The sequence below is a fragment of the Podarcis muralis genome, chromosome 2 (assembly GCF_964188315.1).
Source record: "Podarcis muralis chromosome 2, rPodMur119.hap1.1, whole genome shotgun sequence".
Lineage (NCBI taxonomy): Eukaryota > Metazoa > Chordata > Lepidosauria > Squamata > Lacertidae > Podarcis > Podarcis muralis.
Window position 1 is genome coordinate 24,504,540 of NC_135656.1, and position 23,310 is coordinate 24,527,849.

The 23,310-nt window shown below is 42.5% G+C and overlaps 1 protein-coding gene across 2 annotated transcripts; it reads left to right on the forward strand.

Annotated features, from left to right (window-relative positions):
* The first annotated feature begins 192 nt into the window (after positions 1–192).
* Positions 193–23,036, forward strand: PRKAR1A (protein kinase cAMP-dependent type I regulatory subunit alpha). Of its 2 annotated transcripts, none has more exons than XM_028713474.2 (12): positions 193–351; positions 2,892–2,965; positions 3,399–3,581; positions 8,452–8,625; positions 9,603–9,694; positions 10,722–10,783; positions 12,633–12,679; positions 15,207–15,365; positions 17,567–17,627; positions 17,919–18,040; positions 18,627–18,708; positions 20,546–23,036. In XM_028713474.2, the coding sequence occupies exons 3-12, from the start codon at positions 3,408–3,410 to the stop codon at positions 20,716–20,718; spliced, it is 1,146 nt and encodes a 381-aa protein (XP_028569307.1). In that variant the 5' UTR covers positions 193–351; positions 2,892–2,965; positions 3,399–3,407; the 3' UTR covers positions 20,719–23,036. The 2 variants fall into 2 exon arrangements, with proteins under 2 accessions (XP_028569307.1, XP_028569316.1); XM_028713483.2 differs by lacking the exon at positions 193–351 and adding an exon at positions 432–521.
* Positions 23,037–23,310: the final 274 nt, after the last annotated feature.

Genomic DNA, 23,310 nt, shown 5'->3' on the forward strand with positions numbered 1-23,310 from the left:
CTCTTCTCCCCCCTCCCCCTCCCTCCTTGTCTTCTCCCTCGCCCGCGCGCGCGCGCGCGTTCTCTCCCCTCGGAGGCGAGGGCGTCGACGGGAAAGCAAGCGCGTCGTCCCCTTTAAGGTTGCCCGGGTGACGGCTCGGCGAGTGAGAGCGAGGCCCATTGACGTCACGCCGGGCGGCGATTGGCGGAGGGAGTTAGGTTTCCGGTGGGAGCGATCGCTGAGGCGAAAGAGGAGGAGGAGGAGGAGAAGGGAGGTGGAGGAGGCCGCCGCCACTCGGGACAGCGGGAGGAGGAGGAGGAGGGGGGCCCGCTCGCGAGGAGAGGCCCAGGCAGGGAGGAGGAGGACCCTGTGGTAAGTCGGAGCCGGTGGGCCTAAGGCGCTCGCCGGCGGGTGGGGCGAGAGCGGGAGCTGCGGCGGCGGAGTGACGCGGGGGCGGCGAGGCGGGAGAGCGAGGGGCGGCGCGCTTACCTGAGGCGCGCTGCGGGAGGCGGCGGCGGCAGAGGCCTCTTCCTTCTCCTCAGGTGAGGCGGAGGATGGGAGAGGAGGAGGATAAACCTCCGCCGAGTTGTGAGGGCGGCCCTGCTGAGAAGAGCCTTAGCCTGGCGGGAGAGACGGGTTGCCCGAAGGGGGCCTTGGACGGGGCCCACGGGCACAGCTTGGGGGGAGAGCACATGCGTGGCTTTATTTTATTTTTTTCAGGAAGGGGGCGCTTACGCTCCAAGGTTTATATCCCGGGGGGGAGGGAGGCAGAAGAGGGTCCAGGGGGCCAGACGCAAGTAGAGGGGCTAAGATTAGGAGGAATGTGCACCGTGGAAGATGACGCCATGTAGACACAGAGAAGGAGCGTAGAATAAAGCCGCCTTTGTTTTTTTTATTATTTAAGGAGAAGCCCATGAGGAAAGTGGGTTTTTTTGTGGGGTTACTTTTGGTAGACGATTTAAGAGAGAGGCCTGTAGGTTTTTGGAGGGAGGATCCTTTTACAAAGAAACCAGATTTGTGATCTTGGGGGAGAACTTTTAGACCTGGGGGGAGGTTAGGATTAAAGGGGGAATAATAGGTTTGGGGTGGGGGGCATCTGTTTTAAAGAAGTGGAAAGGTTACTGCTGAAAAGTGCCTAAGCCAGAGTTTAGCTGGGTCTGCTTAGCTTACAAGCAGTTTCTTATGTATGGAGGGGAGGGAGGAAAGGGACCCATGTCATTCTCTTGGCTTTGTAGTCATTACAGTGTAGTGAATGACCTTTTGCAGGATAGGGAGAGTGTCATTTCCCCCATAGTCAAGGAACAAAACAAGCAAGTGCTGCCTTTGAAGTAGCCCATAATTGCTGTGCACAGTACTTGAATTTCTGGGTATTCCTATCCTGGGGAAATGAGCTCCCAGTGAACTGTGCTCCCTTCTCACAGGAAGGAAGCATCTTAGGGCTTTCCTGTTGCTTTTATTTATGGAAGCTACAGGGAGATAACTTGAAAGATGATCAGGGTAAGTTATTCAAGGCTGCTATAAATTACAAATGCCCTTTTGTGATAGAGAGGCTCTTCTTTGTGATTAGAAAATGTGTGCTATCAATTGCACCTGATATTTCAATAAAATGTGAGGACCCCTACCCCACTTAGAATTTTGACAAGCTGTTTTGATGTCCTGGGTTACCATCTTCAGGTTGCTGTTTTCCATTCACTGTTTAAAGATTACTGTTAAATAGTTATATGAGGAATTCTAAACACACTGTGAGTTTTCTTGGCCAGAAAAGGAGGCCCTGAAAATTACTGCAGTGATCTTAAAATTCCAAGCATTTTACCTGGAAGCTACTTGAAGCTACTACATATCTACTTTGCAAATACCTATAGCAAATAAAGGGGACGCGGGTGGCGCTGTGGGTAAAAGCCTCAGCGCCTAGGGCTTGCCGATCGAAAGGTCGGCGGTTCGAATCCCCGCGGCGGGGTGCGCTCCCGTTGTTCGGTCCCAGCGCCTGCCAACCTAGCAGTTCGAAAGCACCCCCGGGTGCAAGTAGATAAATAGGGACCGCTTACTGGCGGGAAGGTAAACGGTGTTTCCGTGTGCTGTGCTGGCTCGCCAGATGCAGCTTTGTCACGCTGGCCACGTGACCCGGAAGTGTCTCTGGACAGCGCTGGCCCCCGGCCTCTTGAGTGAGATGGGCGCACAACCCTAGAGTCTGTCAAAACTGGCCCGTACGGGCAGGGGTACCTTTACCTTTATAGCAAATAAAAGTCCTTTATCAGCTGTTAATTGCCAGTTGGTGAGAGTATCTAGCTACAGAATTAGTTTGGCCTTCTTTCTATTAAAATGAATGCTCTTCAAAGCTCTGTATGACGAAGACTTTAACATGCTTCAGACAATTAAGAATATTTATTTGAAATAGAAGCTTCATGTCTGCTACTTCTTTTGCAGTTGTGTTTGAGCACTGGTGTCTGATGCTGTCTATCAGCAGTGTGAATGCTTTTTCCACAGGCTTATTTGCAGGCTGTCACAGAGCCATGGCATTAACTCTTGGGCAGTTAATTAAGGCATTTATTACTGACCTTCATTATGCAAGTTGTCAAAACAAAAGAAGTAACTGTAGAACTTCAAGGCAGCTTAATGTAAATGCCAGATAAGTATGTGTATGTTTTTTGAAATGGAACAGGTGTATTGTAATCTTTAGATTCTTTACAAGCGTTGCAGATGACACAGATGCCATGTGTTTGTAGTGTGGGCACTTCACAACATTATATTTTGTTGTCAAGCCTCTGTTTCCTGTTGGGAAGGGTTATATATGTTTATCTCAAGTATATTGCCATCTGTGTCATGTATCTAAATATCTCACCTAGAAAAGTATGTATTAATAGAACAGTAACACTTGGGAGTTATTCACTTTCTTCTTCCTTCCTTTTTGAAAGGCTATACTGGGATCAGCACCCCTTCCTGTAAATTCTGTGCATACCTGTAGTGGTTGCAGCTAGCTGCATCTCAAGTAAGTGTTGGCCAGTTGGGAAATAATGTATTTTATTTCCACAAAACTTTATTTTTACATGCTATTACAGACACAGTTCTGGATATGTTTGTTTGCCAGTTGTGGAAATCTTGCATCCAGTAAGATTTTGCATGGGAGCTGGCATTAATTGCAGTATTTTATTTTTACTTTATTGGGAGCAACTTAGCTTGACATAACTCCTGAGGTAGCATAGACCTCTGTTTTATTCTGTTGTTAACATTCTGTCCAGAATGCAGACAAATATACTGAGCATCATTTCAGTTTGGAAGCATATAATGTTTTGATTTCTGCTAATTAGCTATCTCTGCAATTAAGAGTGGCTGGCAGCTGTGATCATTGAATATCATTAATGTAATATGGTGATAGCAGGGCATCTATCTCTTGGGGTTTTTAAAATATGTTTTAATTTCAGATAGCAGCAATGGCCACTGGCAGCACTAACAGTGAAGAGGAGCGCAGCCTCCGTGAATGTGAACACTATGTCCAAAAACACAATATCCAACAACTCTTGAAGGATTGCATCGTCCAGCTATGTACAGTGCGACCTGAGAGACCCATGGCATTCCTCCGGGAATATTTTGAAAGGCTGGAGAAGGTAAAAATAAGCTTCAGGAATGGTGCGAGTAGGAAAACCATTTGCAGCTTCTCTAGAATATTGGCCAAGAGTACATCAACAGTTTAAATGTTCCAAGGGGAAAGTGCAGCAGTGTTTTTGAGTTTATTGCCATGTGATTGCTAGAAAAGCATCTGTGCAATGTTTTCATAAAATTAATTGAAAAATAAATAGGTCTCATGAGGGGTACAAGGTCAGATTGTGTTACTTTGTGAGATACTGGACTCTTGACTCATGCATGGCCAAATTTTGCCCTTGTGCATCTTTGAGAGGTTTTACATATAATCAAAGTAGAATTTCATATCAATAAAATGGGACAACCCTCTGATAAACAATGCTACTGTTATGCAAATTGGGCATCAAAAATTCTCTGGTCTAAGTGGAAGCAGCAACAAATCCAGAAACTAGACAGAGACACCTGGTAATTCTGCTTTTAGGAAGGGGGAAAAAAAGGTTTTTAGAGTAGAACATATTTTGCAAGAGATAAACTCTTGGGCATTCTTATGAAACTTTACCATTTAAATATGGTGGTCTTCTTAGCTGGATTCAACCCATAGCATCCCATATAAGTCATTGCACAAGCAGAAGAACTTCCAGTCACATAGTGAATGGGTCTTCTCCATCTCCCTGCACTGACCCTAGATTTACTCAGGAGGGGTAAGAGATGGCAGGGAAAGGTGGCTCTGTTGTGTGAGCAGAACTCGCCCTGCTTTTGCGGTGACTGGCAGAGCAATGCAATCTGCCTTTACACTAGACCATGGCTGGGAGTGGAGGTTGATGGAGCAATTATGTCCCTCCACTTTGCCTGCTGGGCTGCTGCCAGTGGAGTAACATAGATGTCACTTGTTGGTGGGTAGATGGCCCACTGGTAGGCTCCCCAGTGGTGGAGCCCAGCAGAAAGAGTTGAAACTGTGTGTTCTGATGGAGGTGATGGGACTGGATCCCAAGTCAGATTCCCAATTACTGCCAGCTGCCATCAGGCCTGATCTGGATCTGAATGCTGCGCCAGCCTGGAGCTGACACAGGGCGCAGGACTCCCCCGATTTGAGCTGCAATGGCAGAAGGTTTGGATTGTGCCCTTAGTTGGATCATCCCAGATCTGATTTTGCTTTCAGTACACTTTGTATAAAACTCTTACTAATCTAATCACAAACCAGTCCTTAGCTGAGTAGCCCACTAATTGTCTTGCACTTTTTACAAGCTATGTGACTACCCAGTAAATTTAGATGGCTGTGCAGCAAAGCTACCCAACAATTTTCCCCTCTTGTTCTTTGACTGCTGTGTCACTAACAGCTTCTCCCATCACTGTGTCAACATTCTGTGGAAAGAGAGAAGGTCAGCAGCATTCATCCCATAGCAGCTGACGACTTAAAGGCAAATCATAAGACCAATATTTAGTGATTCCTGCAGTCATTGCTAATTGTTACAAATTAATTCATATATTTTCCCTAAGGCACAATGTCGGGATAATAACATACTTTGTTTTGTATAGAAGAGTCATTTTGTTCAACTCCCAAGTTTTTGTATATTATGCACTAGTACTTTTAATTCATAAGAATGCACAGAGATTCAAGTGTTATGTCCAACTTGCATTTTGGCTTGATCTAAATGCCAAGTTATACAGATCCCTAAAACTAGGCAAGTGATTTTTCTGAGTTTAAACGTTATTGGCTTGGATCGAAAAGTGTTTTTCACCAGCAGAAAAGAAGCTTCCATGTATTCTGACAATTCCACTGTTCTGCTGCAATTCCCAATGCCCAGTCCCACACCATTTAGAGGGTCCCTTGACACTTAGGGGTGGTTTTTTGGGGGAGGGAAAGTGTAGGAAGAGGAGCAAGAAAAGCTGGATCTAAGCCACTGCACCTTTAGATAGAATGCTACAGTTTTAGTCTAGTTTTGTTTTAGTTGACCAGTGCAGGTCTATTGAATAATAGAGGCAGAAAGGTTAGGGTCATGCATGGTAACTTTTAAGACTATTTTGGTCATCTTTTATTGAGTATGTATATTAAATATGGTTTCCTTTGAATAATGAGTGGTAGCTTTTATTGATTTAATTGAAAGTCGGCTCACAAAGCTTAAGAGCTTTATTTGAGATAATTTATATTGCACACTTTCACTGTAACTTCAGTGCTCTGTGGAGCTCACAGTACTTTAAAACTGTAAGGTAAACTGTATGAAGGAATAAAAAAGACAAAACAATGTTCTGCTGTGTTAATCTGGAAAAAAATATAATTGGCTGTATGCAGTGTAGTGCTAAGGTGAATGTTCTGTTAATGCAAGGGTTTCTCCTTGCTCACTGGAATGCACTCCCCATACCCTCTAAATCTGTTCTGGCAGTTCCCCCAGCCATCTAGAACAGATCTGGGATAGCAGAGGGCATGGGCAGGAAGGAAAGGGGCAGGATCCATACTGCCTTTTGTTTTTAGACTGCTGAAAATAGTTCACATTTTTCTCCTGGATATAGTTTTATTAACTGTTTTGTGTCTGCATTCTGGGATATGAAAAAAGACTCCACTGTTTACAAACCAGGTTTTTGACAAAATGTGTTTTATAGAGCCAGCTCAGCCCAGCGGTTCCATCAACCAACACATAGCTTAGATCCTGCAATCGCCCACAGCAGTTTGAAACCCGTTGGTGCTGCCTGGCTTTCGAAAGAAAAAAAAAAGAAGTGTTTTATATTTTATTTTGTTACCTTAACAAAATGATGTGTTGTAGAAATGCGGGCAAAAAGTGTGTATATTTTAAAATATTGAAATATAATTTAAAGATGTTCATGCCTTTTATTAATGAATGAAATACAAGGGCATTATGAGTAAAGGAACTCGCTGTTTTTTAATTTGGTTTATGGAAAAGGGCTTGGGAGTTCATTGGAGCAGGCAAAATTGGCAAGTACAGTGCTATGTTTATGCCTACTTGGAAATTTAGAAATGTGCCATGAAAAACCATTTTTATGGCAAGGAGTGTCCTACGTGGCACTGAGCAAGGGGCTCTTTTGGTTAAGCAACATTAAGCTGATAAATACAGGAATTAAAAAGTAGTTTTTAGAGGAGTTCTTATTAATCTTATCCAAGAGGAAGTGTGTGGGTAATCAGGCTATAATAAGTTGGACTTTGTGTTAATGTTCAATGCGTTTCCCTCCCCCCCTCACATCACTTTATTAAAAATTGTAAATAATTGGATTAAGTGTGCTCATTTATCAACAGATCTCACCCATGTCTGAGACAGACATATTAGGATTGTTAAACAAGAATCTCTCAATTATGACAGTTTAATTCAAGCCAAATGTTGTGTAACATTGTTTCAGGAATACTTAGAGACCTGTTGGTATCCTTCGGAAATTCAAGAAAATAGAATCAGCTGATTTTAAATATATTATGTACATTATGCATTTGGAATAATTCATTTAGATAATGAAGCTTTCTGTGGATTCTGTTTCTGTGATAAAGGAACTGTATGATCTTTGAAGAGCAGCTGTAATGTCATTATCTATGTAAACAGTATCTGAGCTGTATTACAAAGATGAACTATTAAATTCAAAAGTTGACAAGGTAAAGAACTCTCTCTCTCTATATATATATATGAGAGAAAGTAGAGGTATAGGATCCTTTTTTGAGTTTCATTGAAGACTCAAATTTTATAAACGTCTTCATGATAACAGACCATTCTGCAGAGCAATATGCTAGAGCAACATCTGAATCACCAAAAATATATTGCATATGTTGCATGCCTGGTGCATTTCTTTGAATGCAATAATTTAACATTCAAAATATCCAGCAAATGGCCTCAATTTCATGTATTGGACTCAACACTAGTATGATACATGACAGCTAAAGCATCAGAAGCATTTAGAAACTTCCTCCATATTATTGTACTAGGTATAAGTAGCTGTTAAAAGTGTGCCAATTTTAAAAATATATTTTGTTAAATACAAATGTTTGAAAGATGTCAAATTCCTCTTCCCCAACACAAGGCCAGCCAGATAAGATTAAAATTAGTGAAATGTTAAAGCATAAATCGTATATTTTCTGCCTCCTTGCTTATAACTCCTTAGGACAGGGATAGGGAATCCCTGGTCTGTGAGCCAGATGCCCACATGCAAATTTCATCTAGCTCCCTGGGTCCCCTCACATCCATCAGCTGTTCAATGAGGAGCAGGCGAGGGAGAAAGGGGTTCTGTTGTGCAAAGTGTATAATTGCAGCTGTTTTCTCTGCAACACCACAGCAGAGGTGAAAATCTCTTAGTGAAGAGGGAAACTTGTGTTCCTTGCAAAATCCATGCATTTTTGCAATTGTATAGATGGAATTCCCATTGTATTTTGAAGTTTAGAACTATGCAAAGCTTTAAGGCAGGATTTGCCATTCAGTTCTGTATTGACATTTGCATTCTTCTGGGATTACTGAGTTCTCTTTGCTTTCTGCACAGTCAGGACAGATAAAGGGTGTTTGAGACCTTTAGCTTGAGTGGAGTTGCTAAGAATTAAAGATTGATCTGTTGCTGTGGAAAACAGCTTTGTGTGGTGGTCTGGCCCCTCCCATTTCTGAAATTTGCTCAAAAGCCATTGGAACCTTAGCCCGAAAGAGGTCACCTAATAAACACCTTTCAGGCTTCTGCTTGTACAGTGGGGGTTTCTCCCTTTTCCTTACCCCTGTGTTACCTTTCATGAGCTTATGGAGGGCACAAACATTTTAGTATGGAAGTTATAATCTGAAATTGCACAGAGCAGCTTGATGGCCAGTGTTTAAATGAGGATAAGTGCAAGGGAGGAAACAAGTTCTCTCAGGAGCATATGCATGGATGTGAACTTTCTACCCTTGTGGATTATTAACATAGAACTGTTTTATTTCACTGCAGGAAGAAACAAAGCAGATCATGTGCCAGCAGAAAGCCAGCTCCCGTGCAGACTCGCGTGAAGATGAGATTTCTCCCCCTCCACCCATGAATCCGGTGGTAAAGGGCCGCAGAAGGCGTGGTGCCATCAGTGCAGAGGTTTACACAGAAGAGGATGCTGCCTCTTATGTCAGAAAGGTGCTGCATCCAGTTCTTACTTCCTGCAAGGCATATTTTATGTCTTGTATGCACAATTTCCTTCTTTGCCTATCCCAAATAAGGTTGTATCAGGCCTTTCCCTAGATAAGTTGTGCTAATGCCTTCCTAACTTGCAATTATATTTCTCTCACATAAACCTGGATTTCTGCTTGGTTGGGTTGACATAAGTTGAGTTGACAGATATGGAGGAAATAATTATTAGAAAAATCTTGGCTGGAGGAAACAAACCATTTCTCACTGACTCTGCAATGTCTGCTCAATTAATATCGACTATAACTTTCCCAGAGGAGCAACCAGGTCTCCTAGGACTTTCTTGTGATCTTTGTGACTTCTATGTCGTTTCCAGGAAGCCTGATACTAGGGAGTTGACCCTTGGGGGACCTGTAAGCACAATTACAGCTCCTCAGAGGTGTGATGTTAGTAAGAGGGAAGTATCCTAGGATGGTAGTTATTCAAGATTCCCAATCATTGTGTAAGAGCACCATTAGGTTATGTGACTCCTAAAACCTGCATCAGTTTCAAGTAAGATTATTTTGAGTTCTGAATGACCATTTGAGGTACTGGTGTGTCTAGCAATTTGGTCTATAGACTTATCAGAGGCAGTGGACAAATAATTTTCTACATATCGAGGCTCCTGATAGTTCTGTCTTATCTGAAAAGATACTTTTAGATCAGCCATTGAATCAGCACTTACCCAGGAAAGATACATCTCATTCTGGACACTTTCCCTTTTCTGGGCATCTAGAATGTAGGCATAATTTCATGAACATGCTTCTTAAAGAAGTCTTGAGAAGCTTTCCTTACCACTTGAATGACTTCTTCACATAGGAGAAAACTCCTGCACTGCACTCCTCCAAGAAAGGAACTCCTCAAATATTGTTGGTAATGGGTTTGCTTAAAGAACATTTGCCTCTTAGGTCTTTAATCGGTATTGTTTGGGTGTTTCCATTCCACAGGTTATTCCAAAAGATTACAAGACTATGGCTGCTTTGGCAAAAGCCATAGAGAAGAATGTGCTTTTTGCTCATCTTGATGACAATGAAAGAAGGTAAGAAATCTGTTAACCTGGATAGTTAAATAAACAGAATTGAGCAACATGTAGAAAGAATAAATAGGCTGACTGTGGTCCAAGTTTTGGAACCATGCATAATGTTAACTATAAATACAATACCTCAAGGACCTCATCTCCCCATATGAACTGCACCAGATCCTCCACTTGCCATCTGAAGCCCTTCTTTTTGTGCCCCCTCCACGGGAGGTCCATTTCAGTGTTGGCTCCCTGCTTCTGCAATGCTCTCCCCAGGGAGGTTTGCCTGGCGTCGTCACTACATATCTTTAGACACAAGGCAAAGCTATTCTTTTTTTGTTTCCGGTCAGACCTTTGGCTTTTAAATGCCCTATGTCCTTTTTGCATAGAAGGGTTGTTTTAATCTTTTTTTTTAAAAAAAAAATAGGATTGTCTTTTGGATTTTTTTAAAAAAATACTGGTTTTAGTGTGTTTGTGTGTGTGTTTGCTTAAAATATTGTAAATTGCTTTGAACTGTGGCAAAAAACCAGCTAGCTAGTAATGCAGTATAAGTTGCCTAGCCTGTTCCCTAGCCAGGCCAGTTAAGTTGTACTGAATGGTTTTTGGGCCCCCACTTTCAGACATTGTTGTGGCTTAGATTGCCAAAATGCCATATAATGGGCTCTACATTCATACAATTATTTGGATTACTTTGGGGCAAGGAGAAGAGGGGAATGTTCATGCTGATGTCAGCCTATTTATGTTGCCCCTGTGTCTGTCAATATGGGAAGAGATAAGAATAACCTGAAGTTTAATTCACCAAGCCTAATGTTTATGCTGTGAACCGCCCTGAGATCAGTGGGTATAGGGTGGTATACTAACTAACTAACTGACTAAAGCTTGTGTGAGCACTGCTGTTTTGTCCCCTCTCCAGAACACGTTGAGCAACTCTAGTCTAGACTTTTGAGAGATGCAGTCTCCCTAATAACTGCACGCTAAGCTTGTCTGTATTAGCACACACATGCAATATGTTAGATCTTTTGTTGAGTAATTCTGAAATCTTTTTCAGTGATATTTTTGATGCCATGTTCCCTGTCACCTATATTGCTGGCGAGACTGTGATACAGCAAGGCAAGTGATTGATTGTGATGTTGGTGGAAAAAATACTTAGCCTTTGAAGCTTTGAAGATGTTCAATTGCTTTCTGTTCATCTCATTCACAAGGTTTGCTAAAAAGATCCCAAGTATAGAATTCCAGCTAGTTTTTCAGAGGTGGGTGGGCAAACACTTTGGTCACTTACCTTTCAGAAGGGACCAAGGCTAAACGGTAGGGCATGTGTTTTCAATTCTCGCTAGAGCTGGAAGTGTCCCCTGAAACACTTGAGAGCTGGTGCCAGTCAGTGTCAACAGTACTGAACTAGATGCACCAATGGTCCCAACTCGTTATCAGGCAGCTTCCTATGTTCTGGCCCCAGTGGTAGCTGTTTGGGTTTGCATTCCAGTGGTGGGCCTCGCCAGATGTGCACACAGTCACACACTTCTTAACACAGGCATGCACATATTCTTCACTTTCTCAACTCCTCCTCTCATATGATCCATGTAGATCAGCTGAGAAGGGGCATTTTCATTCCCACTGTAGCATGCACTGTGAGGAAGATTAAACATGTCTATGGGATGTTAGGAGAGGGGTAGTACCTCTGCTGGGGGACATGTTATGCTCGTTCTGGGGTAGGTTGTCCACCTTTGGTCCCCACCCTGCACTCAACTCTCACCTGTGGCTCCTAGAAACCATCAGCATGCAACAGCAGCCACACCCCAGGACACGACTTTTACTGGCCGACTAAACCAGGCGAGGGCAACCAATGGGTCAAAACCCTCAGTGAGTTAGGGACTTCCTCTGTATGCAAAGAGAGGCTCCGGCAGATTGGGTGGATGAGATCAATAGTGGGTTAAATGGTCTAGAAGGCAGTTTCTGCATGTGGAGGGGCAGATGGGGCTTGTCAACCTGGGAAGGTGGTCCATCTATGAGAAGGAAAACTGATCCTACACCTCTGTTGCCTTGCGGGATATTTTCAGGAGAAGAAAAAGCTAAGGAGTAAACCCTGCAGAAATGCGGAATGGCCGTTGGATGACGTCTTGTACACACACCTCCTTCTTGCAACTCTCCCTGACAGCCAAGCTGGACCACACCAGCAGGGCCATGAGAGGAGTCTTATCATCTAGGCATCCCAGGAGCTCCATACACAAAACCCAGGCTTGCATCCCAGGAAGGTCACTTCAGTGCTGCTAACGGAGCAGTTTGACTTCGCCCCCAGGCGCGCATTCCATTGTCTCTCAAGACAGACGGATGCCAACAAAGCAAGAACAACCCTGCACACTGTAATGGGGATGAAAACTGCATCCTCCCAACAAATCAGTTGAGAAGCCAGGAAGGGCCAGTTTTCATCCCCATCACAGTGTTGGGTGGTGAGGTTAAAATGTCCCCACCCAGGTTAATAAGGGAGATACCTGTGAGGAGGGGGCATAGCCTGAGGAGGCTCAGCAGGCAAGGAGGTTCCCCGTCACTGAGCTTAGACTTGTTTTCCCCACATTGTAACCATTTCAGTGTTCTATTTGAGTTTTGTGGTCAGGTGAAAATCCTCTGCCAGCAATGGCTTTTGCAATAGGGCATTGATCAAAGAGCACTTTACCTAGACTAGTTACTAGTCTTATCTACCCTGTCATACTGATAGCTGGGCAAATAGCTTCCTTCATTTTAATTACATGTAGGGGTGAAGTGGGAATTATAAATATAATGAATATATTTGACTGTGAAGCCTAAAGGAAAGCATGGCTGTTCCAAATGCAAAAATAAAGCATATGTGAGCTTTTGTATGGATGTCATTTTGTGCTGGATGGTTCTAGAATGGAAGAGGTTGATAACTGCCTCTTCTAAACTTATAATTGTTTCTCAAACTTATATTTCATTTTTTTTTCTGTAGGTGATGAAGGGGATAACTTCTATGTTGTTGATCAAGGAGAAATGGATGTAAGTCTTTTCTAAACTATATATTACTGCAGCGCTCCAGAATATTTTAAGCACATACAATGCATCACATGGGCAATAATGGGAACATGTCTATGTCCATGCTTTTGCATTTCAGACAAATAAATATCAGGGACCTCCATCTTTCCCTCACCACAGTTTCCCTTTCCTCTAGCCTTGTCTGAAGCTTATTTCTTACTGCCGTTTGTGTGATGACAGAACAGCAGGCAGACCAGCAAGCAAGCAGCATGGGTGGCAGGCAGACCAGCCAAGCTATTTAAAGGAGGCAGAGAGGTGCTTTCTGAAGCGCCTCCCCAATTAAATAACCACCAGAGGGGCATTTAAAGGAGCAGGTGGAGGCACTTCAGAGACCAGCTTGGTTAGGTGTAACAAGAGGAGGGGTTGGTAAGCAGGAGTGGCAGCCCATCATGTCATATATTTCTTTTCTGCCTTTCAAGACTTTACTGTTGTTAGCCGCTCTGAGCCCGGTTTCGGCTGGGGAGGGCGGGATATAAATAAAATTTATTATTATTATTATTAGTCTTCCCAAGATAGGTAAAGGTACCCCTGCCCGTACGGGCCAGTCTTGACAGACTCTAGGGTTGTGCGCCCATCTCACTCAAGAGGCCGGGGGCCAGCGCTGTCCGAAGACACTTCCGGGTCACGTGGCCAGCGTGAGAAAGCTGCATCTGGCGAGCCAGAGCTGCACACGGAAACGCCGTTTACCTTCCCGCTAGTAAGCGGTCCCTATTTATCTACTTGCACCCGGGAGTGCTTTCGAACTGCTAGGTTGGCAGGCGCTGGGACCGAACGACGGGAGCGCACCCCGCTGCGGGGATTCGAACCGCCGACCTTTTGATCGGCAAGCCCTAGGCGCTGAGGCTTTTACCCACAGTGCCACCTGCGTCCCTCTTCCCAAGATAGCTTATATTAAAAACAGATACACAATTTTGTTAAAACAAACAGAAATAACATACAGTATAAATCATAATGCAACAGCCATTTAAAAATAAGTCAATTACAATAACATTCAATAACAAAAATGTACCAGTAATCAGGCTAAACCGAGACTCTGAAATATAATGTCTTAGAACAGGCATCCCCAACCTTCGGACATCCAGATTTTTTGGACTACAATTCCCATAATCTCTGAGCACTGGTCCTGTTAGCTAGGGATCATGGGAGTTGTAGGCCAAAACATCTGGAGGGCCACAGGTTGGGGATGCCTGTCTTAGAACTACTAAACTGAAAAGCCCGTGTTTTTAGGTTGCATTTTTATTTACAGTTTTTAACCTGCTTTTCTAATTCTCAAAGTGGTGGAGAAGCAATTAAAAACATTGTAAGTCTATACATGTTTATTCAGAGTTCAGTCAAGCTTAAAAAGGTAAAGGTACCCCTGACCGTGAGGTCCAGTTGTGGACGACTCTGGGGTTGCGGCGCTCATCTCACTCTATAGGCCAAGGGAGCCGGCGTTTGTCCGCAGACAGCTTCCAGGTCATTGGGCCAGCATGACTAAGCCGCTTCTGGCAAACCAGAGCAGCGCACAGAAATGCTGTTTACCTTCCCACCTATTTATCTACTTGCACTTTGACGTGCTTTCAAACTGCTAGGTAGGCAGGAGCTGGGACTGAACAACGGGAGCTCACCCCGTCGCGGGGATTCGAACCGCCGACCTGATCGGCAAGCCCTAGGCTCTGTGGTTTAGACCACAGCACCACCAGCATTCCTTCAGTCAAGCTTAAATGGGTATAAAAATTATGCCTTATAACAAATCAAGCTGTAAGTAGCTGGCACATTAGGTAGTACATCCTGTTAAAGAAATCACTTATTTACAATTTACTTTTCAACAATGTAATAGCAATACAAGAAATTTTTCCCACCCTGGAACAGAAGATTAATGTACAAAATTATGTCATAAGTCCATGTGCAAGGTTGGTGGATGCCAATCATCAGGGTATTCATTTGAGTAGTTTGCAAATGGGTACCAAACTTCAGTAAAATAGTCTGCATCGATACATGAACCCTTTGGGCTAGTTTTTCAGGTAAGGCAGTAGTCCATGCATTCTGTCTCCATCATATGCAAAGGTTCAAGCCCTTTCCAATTCTGTGCCATAAGTAAGTAATCACAGCATTAAGAAACTACTAAGATCCTTATATAATAAAGCACGTTGATCTACCATAAAAATTGTTAATAAACCCAAACTTGGATTACACAGTACATTGTGATTTGTAATATTACTTATTTCAGCTAATACTCCTTCCCAGAATGAAATCACTTATTATTTGATTATTATGCAAGGGTCGAACAAATGGTGCCCAGTGATAAGCTTTTCTCAAAACAAAAACAGAAAACCTCTTGGCACATGTATTTTGTGGAATATTACTGTGAAAAGGAATTAGAATATTATCCAAATTGGAACATTTAACCACTTTTGAAATGTTCCGTATCATATTTTTTGAACCATATTGTTTCAGGGGATACATTTGCAGCAAAATTCCTGTCCTCCAACTTTGTGTGTTGCATCCTTAGGTATATGTTAACAATGAATGGGCCACTAGTGTTGGAGAAGGGGGCAGTTTTGGTGAACTCGCACTGATCTATGGAACACCCCGAGCAGCAACTGTCAAAGCAAAAACTAATGTTAAACTGTGGGGCATTGATAGAGACAGCTATAGAAGAATCCTTATGGTAAGTAATTTTTTATGTTTTTAAATAAATGAATTTGAAAGAGAGTGTGGCTTTTTTGGTGTTGAGGTATTCTGACTTGAGTTTGTATAAATCAACATAAGCATATAGGAAAGTTGTACGGCAGTGATGGAGAACTCCTGAATATAGCTCAGTCAGTAGAGCATGAGACTTTTAGTAATCTCAGGGTTGGGGGTTCGATCCCAACTCTACAATTCTGTGATTCTAGGTGCACCCACTCATCTGATCCTCTGCTGGGGGGAGGGGCTTTTCATGTAAAGTGTACCGTTGTATTTCCTTCCTCCGCCTTGATCTTCATGCAGAGGAGAGGATGTCTCGGCAGACTTGTGTTTGCAATTAAGCAAAAAGTAGTTACGCATTTTGCAATTACATGCATGCAATTTTCAGGATGCAATTGCATTTTGAAGCTTGAGACTTTCAATAGCAGTAAATCTGGGCTTTCAGTTGAGCTTATTTGCATTCTTCTTTTTTAAACACACACACACACACACACCTGCTGTTTTTCCAGACAAAGCCAGTCTTCTGCTGGGGTTACTAAGAGGTTTTTACACACTCAGGACAGAGAAAGGGTGTTGGAATTTAAAATTAGCGCAAGAGAACTATATTTATATCCAAGGCTTAGATTCCTGAAGACTACTGCCAGAGAGTTTGTATTGAGTATTAAATATGGGAAGGTGAGACACATCTTTTCTTCACACACTGATAATGGGACCTGTGGGTTTCTAGTTTACTATATCCCAGCCAAGCTTTTCTTTTCTTTTTTACTAAATAACTTTTAATGGACAAAAGGTCTTGCCTATTAAGTTGAGCAAACGGACACTTCAGTAAGAGTGAATATTCCTGCTTACTCTGTTGTAAAGGCCAAAAGAGACCTGAGTGGGATTTATGGACTGTCTGAGATACTGGGACGGCATCGAAGCTGCTACCATGAAAGGAAATCCCATTTCTTGAGCCCAAGTTCATTCTCTTTGTGCAGGCATATGCAAACACAGCCCTCCATATGTTTTAGGACTGCAATTCCCATCATCCCTAGCTAACAGGACCAGTGGTCAGGGATGATGGGAATTGTAGTCCCAAAACATCTGCAGGGCTGAGTTTGCCTGTGCCTGTCTTTGTGCATTGACAGTATTGGATACAGTCCACCATTTGACTATTTACAGTGCAAGCTTATAGGTCCATTCTTTGAACTAAGTTCAGTGACTTCAGAAGTGGCTTACTCTCAGATAAGTGAGTGTATAATAAAGATGATGATGATAAAAAATAATTTATACCCCGCACATCTGACTGGGTTGCTCCAGCCACCCAGCCTTAGTGTAAATTTTAAGGGGATATGATCATTAGTTAATTTAAGGGTTCATGATCATTAGCTAATTATGGTGGAAAACTGGGCTTACAGGCAGCTTAGGGCTTATATTAGAATGGTGTACACAAGACTTGAACCATTTAAGTTTGCTGTCATATATCCAGTGGTTTTCAACCAGTGTGCTGTGGCACCCTGGGGTGCCTTGAATGATAGTCAGGAATGCCACGGGCAACACTGGCCTTTGTTCCTCCCTCCCTCCCTCCCTCCCTCCCTCCCTCCCTCCCTCCCTCCCTCCCTCTTTCTTTCCCTCCCTCCCTCCCTCCCTCCCTCCCTCCCTCCCTCCCTCCCTCCCTCCCTCTGATGCCTTCTTGCATCCCTGCCTCCCAAAGGCTTGCATTGCTGTTTGTTGCAGCAGCCCTGGCTACAAGCTCCCCAGGCGAATGGTGCCTCTGGGGCTGGCTAGGCGGTGTTTCCCAGACCTCTGTGGGGCAGTGTGAGGAGGCACCTCTGTTTGGGGTGGGGGTCAGCTCAGAGACCAGGGGCAGCAGCAGCTGCCCAGAGGACTCTCAAGGAGAGGAGAGGAGGCTGAGGGAAGACTCCACAAGGGATGGTTTTCAAAAGGAGTGACATAACTAGGCTTCTGAGCATGGCAAAAAGAATGTAGTTGGTCTTGGGAGCCATGGACTCAAAAAGGTTGAAAACCTCTCTATATGCACTTATCTGGGAGTAAGTTTCATTTAACTGAGGAGGACTTACTTATAAGTAGAAATGAATAGGATTGCATTGTAAACATTTCTATGACCTGTTCCATTTTTCCTGGTATTCTAAATTGTTAAACGAGTAATTTTCAGATCCATTTGTGTGTGTTTTTCTCCTCCAGGGTAGCACATTGAGAAAGAGAAAGATGTATGAAGAATTTCTTAGTAAAGTGTCAATACTGGGTGAGTGTGAATAATTTCTTAGCATCGCTAATAGAATATTTGAGTCTTGCCCTACTCTGAACATCGCAGAGGGAGCATATAATGTTGAGGTGCTGTGCTTGAAGCTACAGCTGCTAAATCACAAATTGTGAATGGATGATTAATTTGTTTATGGCAGTAGGAAGAAGTGCAGTAGAAGGGTTTGCTGTAGGAAAACTGGAGGAGCGTATCCTTATGTGAGATGAACTGGGGATCTAATTCTAAATCTTTGGGATGCAGCAAAATAAACCATCTTGTTTTATTTTTATTTAGAATCCCTTGACAAATGGGAGCGTCTCACAGTAGCTGATGCTTTAGAGCCAGTACAATTTGAGGATGGACAAAAGATTGTGGTGCAGGGAGAACCAGGAGACGAGTTCTTCATTATTTTGGAGGTGAGTATTAATAACAATGTTGTTTTGGAATTAGCTACTAGCAGCTGTATTTGTCTCATACATTTCAGTTACTTGGGTTATATTAACCTTCCCCAGCCAGGCGCTTTCCAGATGTTTTGAGCGACAGCTCTTACCATCTCTGACTGTTGGCTATGCTGGCTAGGGTTGTGGTTCAACATCTGGAGGACACCTGTTTGGGGAATTCTTCTGGATATGATGAAAGGTGGTTCTGTGTTTTTAAAAAGTCATTTGCAGACTGCTTGCATGAATACTGGTTCTTTGGACAGAAAACGTATTTGCAAATTATTTTCTGTGATAACAGATTTGATCATAGATGACAATAAATCCCTTTAACAAATCCCGTGGTGGCAGAATTATACATGTAGGAATGCTTAGTTCAATTGTGAAATGTGCTTCTGAATGGTATTTTATCATACTCTCCCCTTTTGAGGATATTAGGATTAAATGGGATAGGTTAAGACAAGTAATTTAATGGGGATGTTTCTGCTTTAAGTCATGAAGTTGTTGCTTTTTGCATAGGATTACTAAAACAAATCTGGTCATTAACTCTTTAATTCATTTAAAGGGTACAGCTGCTGTGTTACAGCGCAGGTCAGAGCATGAAGAATTTGTTGAAGTGGGCAGGCTTGCACCATCTGATTATTTTGGTGAGTTTTCTTGCTGTTTTAAGTTGACAGTGCCGTTTAAATACTTAAGGCATAAGACCAATGCAAATGACATAATGGTATATATATTTAAAGCAGCCCCCTTCCTGGTCCCCTGAGACTTGGCTTCTCTCCTCCCCTTTGCTCCTTTCCATCTCATGAGGCTCAAAAAAACACGTAGACTCCTATAATACCACCCTTCCTGGAATGGAGAATAAGCCACGAGATCATATTGTAAAGTAAGAAAACATTGAAATCGGCTTGATATGATTTTAACCCATGGGAAGCTACAGAAGAACAAATAGTTTGTAATTTACTAACAAGTAAAGCAAACTTTGGGGAAATTTTTCAAGTTGGATGCTGGCTTCTGCAGTTGCTTAATTGTTTTTTGGACATAGACTGTACTTGCACGATCAGATTCTGGCTTAATAAGCCAGGATATACATGAACTTCATCCACCCACAGTTGTATCCTTTCTTCCTCCCTTCATGAGACCAGAGAAACAAGTTGCAAATACCATAGGTTCCCATATCATACAATCTGGGAACAACTGTTAATTGCTTCCAGACCAATGGGTTAGGGATCAGAAGCTGTTTTTAAACCATGGCTGGCATCTGCATCCTAGCTTGTTTGGCGATGTTGAACTAAAGCTCCTGGTTCGTATGTACCAGAAGCTGTGGTTTATGACTGCTTCCTGGTTTGTTTCCCTATTTACATGAAGAGAGGCTGCATGTGGGTATATTAAGCTCATGCAAAACTTGTCTCATCAGTCCAGGATATGATCATATGAATTGGGCCATTTAGTAGTTTTGCATCTTTAACACGCTTCTAAAACTTTGGATTCAACTTCTGTAATGGAAAACTTGAGTTTGGGATGATAGAAACATTATTGTCGTTTATTAATTAAATAAGCTGGGGATTTATTTTTATTACTTGCTGTAAGATTAAGTATAGTACTACTCTGAACAGAAAATACTACCAAAGACCTGACATAGGAACCTTGAACCTTGTCATGACTCTTACATCAAGTTATGGAGATACTTTTAAGTGTAACATTTATGGAAATGTTACTTCCTTCTTGAAGATCATGTAGTACATGAGGAATAACTCAGCACATAGAATTGTACTATTTGAAATATTAGAAGTATAAATGCCTGAGTATTATTTAAACAATAATTGCAAGGATACCTAGTGTTAGAACTGGAATCAGATTGCACAGCCAATCCCTGCAGAAAACAGCTTTTCCAAGCACAGGGCTGGCAAAAGCCCCTTGCGCAGTAATTTCCAAGTGTCTTGACAACCAGCTGCCTACTGATTGCTTGGGAAGCACTGAGCAAATGACTTTGACACTTCCCTTTCCTCTGCTCTTTCTAAGCACACTCTGCACTTTAAAGCTCTGTGTCCAAGCACCCCCGCTTTTTTATTCCAGAGTTTCCCCATGAGAACAGCTCTTTAGCACTCATTTGAAGCAAACAACAATCCACAGAAACTCCGAATTAATGTTTGCTCCAATTGAGCACTGAAGAGCAAGTTTTCACAGGGAAAGCCCCAGGACAAAAAAACAAAACCACGCTCAGATACGGAGCTTTAAAGGGCAGACTTGTGCCTGGAAAGAGCAGGATAAAGTGTAAGTGTGGATAAGCCCTCTAAGCACACTTCTCCCACAGTCTTTCTGGCCCTCCACATCTCTGTCTATAATTCTTAACACTCTTACACTATGCAATATTTTGGGATAATTTTAGAGCAGTCCTCTATTTTGGGAAAGTCTGTTGATCTGTTTCAAATCGCCTCCCCCCTCCCCTTGCCCTCTTCTCTTTGAAATGAATATTTTGTTTTTTAGGTGAAATAGCCCTGTTGATGAACCGTCCTCGTGCTGCCACGGTTGTTGCTCGTGGCCCATTGAAATGTGTAAAGCTCGACCGGCCCCGATTTGAGCGTGTCTTGGGTCCATGCTCAGATATTCTCAAGCGGAACATCCAGCAGTACAACAGCTTTGTGTCTCTGTCTGTCTGAAGTCTCCCTTCTTCTTCAAATACATGCTTCACAAATGCAGACTGCTTCATTACTCTTGTGCAGAGCCACATGGCCACTGGCTATTGCAGCTTCCTGTCTGTCTGAGGGAGGGGAAAAGAAAAGAAAAATCAGTTGCTTTTCATGGCACCATTTTAATTTTTAGAGCATTTATTTTGGTGCTCCCAATACAATTTAAAATAAATAGAAAATTATATGGAGACTTTTTGCTGTTACTGCTTTTCTCTGTGCAATGTACAGTGTCCAACTCGGGCAGTGACTGCCATTCCTTTCGCTGGGAAAATTTCCTAGTACCAAGGTTATTGCCATAGAGTTAAGGATGTAACAGTGGAAAATAATTAAGAGGCACACATTTCTCAACTGGTGAGTTCCTACATTTATTTCAGGGCGTGGTCACTTTCTGCTGTAAGTACTTCTCTTAGCAGAGGAACTTAACCTCTAAGCTCAACTTCTTGGCATAAATGTTCTGGATATGGTTATCTTTGGTTTGGTTTACTGAGATCAGCTCCTTAGTAAAACCACAGTTAGAAGTTTGATAGTTTGATGCATCAGTTTCCATTTCAGTTGGTTCACGACGGGCTTGGTTATCGTTTGTCAGGTTTTTGTGTACAAGCTTTTGTTCTGGCACCTGCTGCCGGTGTTGCTGATATTCTTGCCACAGTTACCCTTCCCCTTTGCCTGTTCTCAGTTGTGAATGTTCATATTTGCCCCTTCTATTTTTTCCCCTGTGCAATTTCTCAATACCCAGCCAATGGATTAGACACCTATATATTGGTGGTGGTGTTGGCAAAACAATTGCACTGCTCCTTAGCTGGTGCCAAATAGTATACCCCACATGCAGTGTATGTAGACCAGGAAACTGAAGGGTGCATCCTGTGCGTTCAGTCTTCTGTCTGACCCTTTCAAGCTTTGCCTTCCCTGTTAACTTCAGCACCAGATATTGAATGGTTCTGTTGGCATTCAATGCAGGACCGGACTACACACTCCTTGTTAGATGACAAGAATCTGGCTCATGTGGAAGACTGGAAACAGAAAATTAGTGTCCTGTAAAACTCTTGTTACTGAATCTCTTTTGTCCAATCAGAAGCTTTAGTAACTTCTAACCTTTCTCAGATATTCAGTCTGAGCAGATGTTCAGTCTCGAGTCTTGTTCTCTTTGGTTTGTCCCAGATTCTCATACCGATCTGACAGAATAGCTTTTGGGAAAGTTGACCCTGTTGTCAAGTCTGAAATGTGTTTCAGTATTTACCAGGTTTGTGTTACAATATTTTGTGTGCACCCTGTGCTGCCTACGATATGGAATGTTGCAGGTGGATAATGTAGGCAATTTGGTTTCCTTATAACATGTAAATTATCTAAAACTAGTCTAGGGTTTTATTTGGGAGTGACAGCAAGTTTTTTGCATTAGTTGTGCAACTATTTCTTACCAGTCCAGCTCCCTGCCATTCCCTCCGTACTTTCCCCCCAGAAACTGGACCTGGTATGTACCATTCTGACTTGTTGGCTGCTGGAAAGAATGCTTAATTAAATATGATTGGCAATGTCTGGGGAATAGGAGCCTTAGTATATATATATAAAAAAGGGGGAGGGGGTATTGACATGTCCTCATTTCTAGATGCATATAAAATGTAAAATCTACATTGTGAATTCTTTCTGTCCGTGCTGAAGACTTTGATGAGGATATGCCTTTGGGAATTTCCACCTGTGTTCTCTTCGGGAGTCCATTAATGCTATTTTCCTCCAAAACTTCATTCAGTTTGAATCTATCCAGGGATTGCTCCCCCCCATACCTTTCTTACTTTTGAAGCTTGATTTGATCCTTGTTAAAGCACCAAAAAGATTTTAAACCTTATGTAAGCTAGTTAGAGCGCCACAAAAATGCACATTTTTTTATATAAGGCTTTCTAATCAAGTTTCACTACTGCGTCTTTTTAGCTTGCTGTTTACTCCCTTTTGTAGTTTTACCAACAAGATTTTAAGATGAACCAGCTACGTCTGAGTTAAATATTAATCACAGTTAAAGCTTTACCTTTGTGTGCAATTTAAACATGTTTGAATCCACAGTTGGTATAGTTTGCCTTAGCTAACATTCAGGGCTTTAGAGGTAATCTTTTTTGCTAGGACACCTTAGCAAATAAAAATAAAAAATCTACTGCCCTAGAGTGCTATAGTCAACCAGAGGACCATTTTTGTATCGTTACCTGACTATAAGTCTGACTTACTGTATGTGCTAATATATTCCTTTTGTTATAGATTGTCCTAATGGCAGGTAAAGCAATAAAATGATTTAAATTCTTAAATGTAATCAGCGTTTTTATTATACTGGTCAGCAGTTTCTAAGCTGGTGCGGACTAGGCAGGGGCGGGCTGCATAATAGCTCTAGGCCTTTCTTTGGCAGAAAGTGAGTTTCATAGACTGTTTCCCACATGAGATGCCTTCCTTTCATGTGAATGACTTGTGGGTTAAATAGATGTGATATGGGATGCAATCTTCTTAATGGGTGGCTGCAGGTGTGAGCTATTTTCTGAAGTGCCAGACTTGTGGGTGTTTATGTAGAATTGTTTGCTGTGACTC

What these genes read in the sequence shown, in the direction of transcription:
- PRKAR1A (XM_028713474.2), top strand. Translation starts at nt 3,408, where the DNA reads ATGGCCACTGGCAGCACTAACAGTGAAGAGGAGCGCAGCCTCCGTGAA. An exon ending in CTGCCTCTTATGTCAGAAAG is followed by an intron (nt 8,626 to 9,602) that starts GTGCTGCATCCA and finishes TCCATTCCACAG; the next exon opens with GTTATTCCAAAAGATTACAA. An exon ending in TTGATCAAGGAGAAATGGAT is followed by an intron (nt 12,680 to 15,206) that starts GTAAGTCTTTTC and finishes TTGCATCCTTAG; the next exon opens with GTATATGTTAACAATGAATG.